The 6,493-nt window shown below is 52.0% G+C and overlaps 1 protein-coding gene across 1 annotated transcript in view; it reads left to right on the top strand.

The window, feature by feature from the left end:
• The window catches only part of CORO2A (coronin 2A), a 57,839-nt gene that overhangs the window by 25,422 nt on the left and 25,924 nt on the right, over window positions 1-6,493 (top strand). The window contains exon 2 of the mRNA XM_007461657.1: window positions 4,940-5,140. Within this exon, the coding sequence (XP_007461719.1) occupies window positions 4,940-5,140 (201 nt within the window). The remainder of the gene's footprint in view (window positions 1-4,939; window positions 5,141-6,493) is intronic.

The raw sequence follows: 6,493 nt of genomic DNA on the forward strand, positions 1-6,493 counted from the left end.
TGCCAGACTCCTCCCCACCGCTGACGTTCAAAGACCAAATCAGGTAATTTCATTCTCCCTGAGGCCAGGAACAGCGCAATTAATGAATAATCTATTATGCTGCTTTGTACCACACCCAGTTTGGGTTCGGTTTCAGCCACCCTGCAGCTAACCCTTGTCCTGCAATGATTCAGGGCTGGGCTGGGAAGATAGGCCTCTGGAGCCAGGCAGGAAAATCTCTGTGTCTCTGTCTCCATCTCTCTCACGCACATCAGAGAGGAGCGCGAGGTGGGAAGAGGGGCATCTGGACCACGTCTTGGCTTCTGCTTGCCATCTCCACTCCTCCTACTAATTTGATCTTGGTCAAGTCACTTCCTCTGCACCAAATGGGGACAACAGGCCTCAGGAGAGTTGTAAGGGATGGGTCAGGCAGCAAGCCATTCCACTGTCAGGCTCTGAGATATAAACTCAGTGGGGACTTCCCTGGTGGTCCAGTGGTTAAAACTTCTCCCTTCCACAGAAGGGGACATGGGTCCAATCCCTAGTCTGGAACTAAGATTCCCCATGTGCTGCACGGCACGGCCAAAAATAAAAATAAATCGATAAAAAATAAACTCAGTGGGGTGTTAAACCCAGCGATGACTAAATCTTTTTGCAGGGCAGGGAATTCACAGCACAAAGAGCCTAATCCCATGGCATCAGGCCAGCTAAGCACCCTTGGGATAGCAGCAGCAGAATGGGTGCCACCGCCTGCTTTGTGCCCTAATGGGCTGACCCGCTACGCCTAAGAAGACCTGCTATGGCTTTGATGTGGGCCCAGCTGGATGGGACCGGGCAGGATAGGACAAGTGGCGTGGGGTAAACCTGTCCCGGATCGGTGTTCTGGCCCAGCCCGTGGGTTAAGGGCCTCACAGTGCTGAAGGCCTGCTATGGTCCTCATTTTCAGGCAAGTGCCTGCTTGTGGGGAAAGTAAAACTCCTGCTCTCTGAATCGCTGAGTCCTTAAACTCATTCATGCACTGATAAACACAGGCACGCACGTGCAGTACATGCACAGACACAAACACCCAAACAGATGCACAGGTGCACACCCACCCACAGGGGTACACGAGCACGTAGGAACACCCTGATCAGTGCAGTGTTCACACACAGACTTGCACACACAGTGCACACACATTCGCACAAACTTCACCCACATATATGCATGCACAGTCCTACAACTGGGGCAAAGGGAGAGACGGCCCACCTGGCTTGGTGCCACCCACCCACTTCTGTAAGTTTCCCTCATGGCTACAAGTCTGGAAGAACCTTGGCAGTGGAGGTAAGGTGTTGGAGCCAGGTGGGGTGGGATGGGGGAGAGGAGTTCGGCACAGGGGTCGGGGAGCATGTGTTCACGCTGCTCAGAGGCTGGCCGGCCTCATCAGTGGAGGCCAATAGCCCCTTCGCCAGAGGACGTCCACTTGCTTCACTGAGACTCGTTTTCCTTTGCTGTGAAGTAGGGGCGATAATGGTCATGACACGTCCCCTTGGGGGCTGAGGTAGAATCCAGGGTGTAATGAGTGTGAAAGAGCTTTCAGCATCATTATCTGGAGCTGAGGGCTCCAGAGACAGAGCTGCACCACCTCCTAGCTGTGTGACGCCAGGAAGGTTGCTTCACTTTTCTGCCTCAACCCCTACATCTGTAACAGGGAGCAAGGTGGCACCTAAGTTCATACAGGGGAAGCGCTTGGAACGGAGCCTGGCACGTAGCAAGCACCCGAAACTAAGAGTTGTTATTGCCATGGAGGTGACTGTGAGCTCCAGAAGAGCATTGCCGAGGCCTCTTACGGCCCCTGACCCTGAACCTGGAACCAGAGCCATCCCCCAGGTGTGAAAGGAGAGCGCTGAGAGTGGCCAGAGGGGCCAGGACTGTTGATGCTGGCCAGGTCAGTTGGTTTCAGCAGGCATGACTGGCCCCCTCACCCCACAGCCCACCATGGGCACCAAGGCTGCTTTATCCCCCTCCCATGTTTTTCACTAACATCTCCCATCCTCTCCATCCCCTCTGCCCTGCTTCAGCCCAGGCGACTGTCATGATTACCTCAGCAATCAGAGGAATCCACCTAAAAGTGAAAACTGGTCCTCCTCCTCCCCTGCTATAACCCCTGCAGCAGTTCCCATTGCCCTCAGAGTCCAAGTCCTTTCACATGGCTCCTGAGGGGATCTGGGTCCTGCCTGCTTGCCCACCTCTTCCCTGCAGGCTCCTGTGCCCTGGCCACACCAAGCACAGGCAGCCATTGCCTGTCTACCATTGGTTGGGCCTGCCTGGGGCAATGTGTTAGTCAGGACAGGTAGGCTATGCTCTGTGACAAGTATCCCCACTATTTCTCTGTGGTTCACTCTCCGAGTTTAATTCTCTGTCATGCTATATGAGTCAGTTTGGGGCAAGGTGCCCTATTCACACAGTCCCTTGGGGACCCAGGAAGATGGAAGCTGCACCATCTGGAACATGTGGCCTCCTCATCCCTCCAGCCAAGGACGAGAGTTCTGGAGGGTCACCGGCAGGTCTTACACGCTTCAGCCTGGAAGTGGCACACATCACTCCCACCCACGATCCACTAGCTAGGACTAATAGTGGCTGCCTAACTGCAAGGAGGCTGGGATGTGAGGGGAGCAATGGAGTGTCTGGTGAGCATCACCGTGGGCCACAGACAGACGCCCCCCACCTCCACCCCCAACTGCTGCTCAAGGCGAGGCAGGGGTGGGGGCCCAGGAGCTGAGCCTGCTGACTTGCCCTCTACTTTCCCACCCGCAGCCCGGGCCCCAGGCAACTCCTCAGCTGCCACTAATTGCCAAGACCCCAGGGAGATCATTATCCTTGCTCTTCTTTCCTTAGATGATCCTTAGGACCTGTTTCTCTCAGGGCTCAGTGCAGAGAAAAGCTGTACTGCTCCTTAGCAAGTGCAGGCATTTATCTTACAGACAGTGAGTAGATCCCTTTCTGATTCTGTTTCCCTTGTCGAATTGACCACTAGGAAGCTCCGATGCAAAACCTCCCCCGTGTGCTGGTCCTGGCAGCACACAATCGTAGCTTGACTCCCCCTACATTTCAGGTGATCTCTTTTTGTTCCTGCATTTTCCCTCTGTCCCCATTTCCTCACCATGGCTTTTTTTATTTCCTTCTATCTGTGTTTTCTCTATTTCTGTAAGGCTGCTTACATAGTTTCTGGGATTGGATGGGCATTGTCAGGCAGTCCCTGTGTTCCGTGCCACTTCCTGTAGCTCTGGCAAATGCAGCCAGGGTTTGGGGCAAAGCTCCCTAAAGGAAGGTTGAAATGTCTGAGCTTCACAGGACAGACCTGCCGCCACGAGGCTGATGGGTACCTGGTGCTGTGTAAAGGGAGGGCACCTGGGAGCTGGGGGAAGGAAGGGTTTGGACTCATAGTGATGGGTACAAACAACAGTGGGCTGGGAAGAGCAAGCCAAGCAGAGGGAAAGGCAAGGGTGAAGGCCCAGAGGACTGGAAATGCAGGAGCAGGTACCAGGGAAGCTGTGTGGTGTGCTTTGTCTGGAAGGAGCCGTTTAGAAGATGAGCAAGAAAAAGCGAACTCTTGGGATATAGGGTGGGACCCAAGCTGAGTTTGGCCTTGATCCTGTAGGGCAGCAGTGAATGGGGAGCATCGAAGGGTGACCTAAGGTGGGGGCCGGGGAGGGAGGAATACAGCCAGGCTTGGTGTCCAGAACAATTCCTCTGGCTGCATGAGGAGCGTAGATGGGAAGGCCCAGTGGGTCAACGAGACTGAGGGGAGGGGGTTTGAACTGAGCAGCAGCAGGGCCAAGAGGAGGCCACATGGTATATATTTGGCCACTAATGAGCCCTAGACCCTCTTACAAGCCATTCATGGTCTAGCCCTGCTCACCCCTCCAGCTCGTGTTCTCCTCATTCACATCATCCAGTTTACATGTATATGTGTGTGTGTGAATATATATTTTTCTTTTTAGCATCTCCTTACTAATCTTACCAAACCACATGTAGTTTCCCAAACATTTCACGTTCGCTTCTATCTCAGGGCCCTTGCTCAGGCTGTTCCATTTGCCTGGGACACCTTCTACCCCAGCTCACCCTTTTCCAGTCTACATGGCCAACTCCTTCTCATCCTTCAAATCACAGTTCACGTGTCACTTCCTCTGGGAAGCCCTCCCTGACTGCCATATACAAACGTCCATTATTACCTATAGTACACTGGCTCCCAGTGGCCCAGACTCCGCTAATGTCCTCACTCATAGGACTCTTCACTCCTGTAAGGCTGGGCTCAGGCTTGCTCTCTCCAAACCCCCAGTGCCTGGCACAGGTGGTACTCAGTAAATATTGAGTGAACAAATACAAGGCCGGATGAGGAGAGAGGGAAGGTTAAGATGGCTGGATGATAATAGTGGTAGTAATTATTACAGTTGAGCAAGGGATCTTAGTGTATCATCTCATTTCATCCTCATGACAAGTCTATGAGACAGATACTTTCTTTATCCTCATTTTACAGGTGAGGAAACTGAGACTTCAGAAGTTAAGTCATTTGCCCACCCAGCTGGCAAGCACAGAGCTGGAACTGGAGCCTGGGCAGGCTGGCTCCAGAGGACACTATATTTCCCACTTAGCTGGGTGGGGAGGCTGGCCTGTCTGGTGAGGTGCTGGATAGGGGAGGGAACGGGGTGAGTTCTCTCTACGGTTTTTCTGCCTTTTTGTTTTCGCACACGAAGGGATGAAAGGCAAACAGGTCAGCAGTAGCTGTACGCCATCTCACCAGGTCCCTGGAAGCAGCCACAATTATAGCCTGTTCACCTGGGTGCCCTTCATAGCACGTCACTGTCCTCATAGAACTGACCACTGTCCTGGTCCTGCCCTCTTATGTCCTCTGCAGGTGAGACTCCGTCCTGCTGTCAGATTGTGAGCCTCACAGCCCTTCTGTCCCGTTTGTCTCCTGCAGATGTCATGGCACCCCCAGTACCGGAGCTCCAAGTTCCGCCATGTCTTTGGCAAACCAGCCAGCAAGGAGAACTGCTACGACTCCGTGCCCATCACCCGCAGCGTCCACGACAATCATTTCTGTGCTGTGAACCCCCACTTCATTGCAGTCGTGACTGAGTGTGCTGGTGGGGGGGCCTTCCTCGTCATCCCCTTGCACCAGGTAAGGATGCCTGCTAAGCTCAGGCCCAAATAGCTCTCTGGAGGGAGCACAGGACAGAGGGAGAGTAGAAAGAGCCTCAGTTTTGGTTCCATATGTGGGTTCAAGTCCTAGCCCTGCCTGTTACCAGCCATGTGACCATGAATAAGTCATTTCACCCCTTTGAGTCTTGGTTTTCTCATTGAAAAAGTATACCTCTCCTGGGATTTCAGCTTCTAGCAGTTGTTTAGGACTCCTAGGACCTCCCCTCCACCCCACTGCAAAGTAATTCATTCATGAATAACATTTAATTCTTAATGCATTGCCGGGCTCACAAGACATTGGGGAAATCTCCAAAGCCTCCTCCTTTCTCCAAAAAAGGAAAAAAACCTTGAGCCGAAATCTAAGTAGGAGAGGTAAGCAGCAAGTGAACAGGAAGAACAGGCTTGTCCTGCGGCAAGCGTTGACGGTGTAAGTTGGGCCTTATGCAATTGCTGATTATTGAACAGTTTTTGACCCCCAGAATGGTGGTTTCGTATAGACTAACTTAATAGCAGATCTTTTCAGAATCCTGAGTTTCTGCCTTGAGGTAGAATCTCTGAAGGGGCTAGAGGGATCCGGGCTTGGTAGTGCCTCTGGTTTGCAGCAGAAGCAGATAGAAGCTTTCTCCAGAGGAAAGCATTTCCAATGTGAACAGGATTCCCACAGATTAAGATCAGGGAAATTCATAAACTGAGAACACCAAGCATGTAAAGCCCCCGTGAGTAAGCATCTGCTGAAAGAACAAACAACAGACTTACAACCCCTTTTAGAAGTTAAGATCACAAATATAAATTGGAATCTCATAGATCAGGTTTTCTGATCCCAATGCAATTGAGTTAGAAGTCAATAACAGAGGATAAATTTTAAATGCCCATTCATTTAGAAATTGAAAAATACTTGGAAATGAATGAGAATGAAATACATCACAAAACTTATGGGATGCAGGGAAAGTGGTGCTTCAAGGGAAATTTATAGCACTAATGCTTATATTAGGCGTAAAATTAACAACTAAACATTCAACCTGAGACGTTAGAAAAAGGACAATGGAGTAAACCCAAAGAAAGTTTGAGGAAGGGGGTAATAAAGATCAGAAATCAGTGAAAAGAGCATCAAAGATCGATTAAAGAGGATCAGAAGAGCCAAGGGCTTCCCTGGTGGCGCAGTGGTTGAGAGTCCGCCTGCCGATGCGGGGGACACGGGTTCGTGCCCGGTCCGAGAGGATCCCGCGTGCCACGGAGCTGCTGGGCCCGTGAGCCATGGCCGCTGAGCCTGCGCGTCTGGAGCCTGTGGTCCGCAACGGGAGAGGCCACAGCAGTGAGAGGCCCGCGTACCGCA

Source organism: Lipotes vexillifer, unplaced genomic scaffold, assembly GCF_000442215.2.
Source record: "Lipotes vexillifer unplaced genomic scaffold, Lipotes_vexillifer_v1.1 scaffold809, whole genome shotgun sequence".
Classification (NCBI taxonomy): Eukaryota; Metazoa; Chordata; class Mammalia; order Artiodactyla; family Lipotidae; genus Lipotes; species Lipotes vexillifer.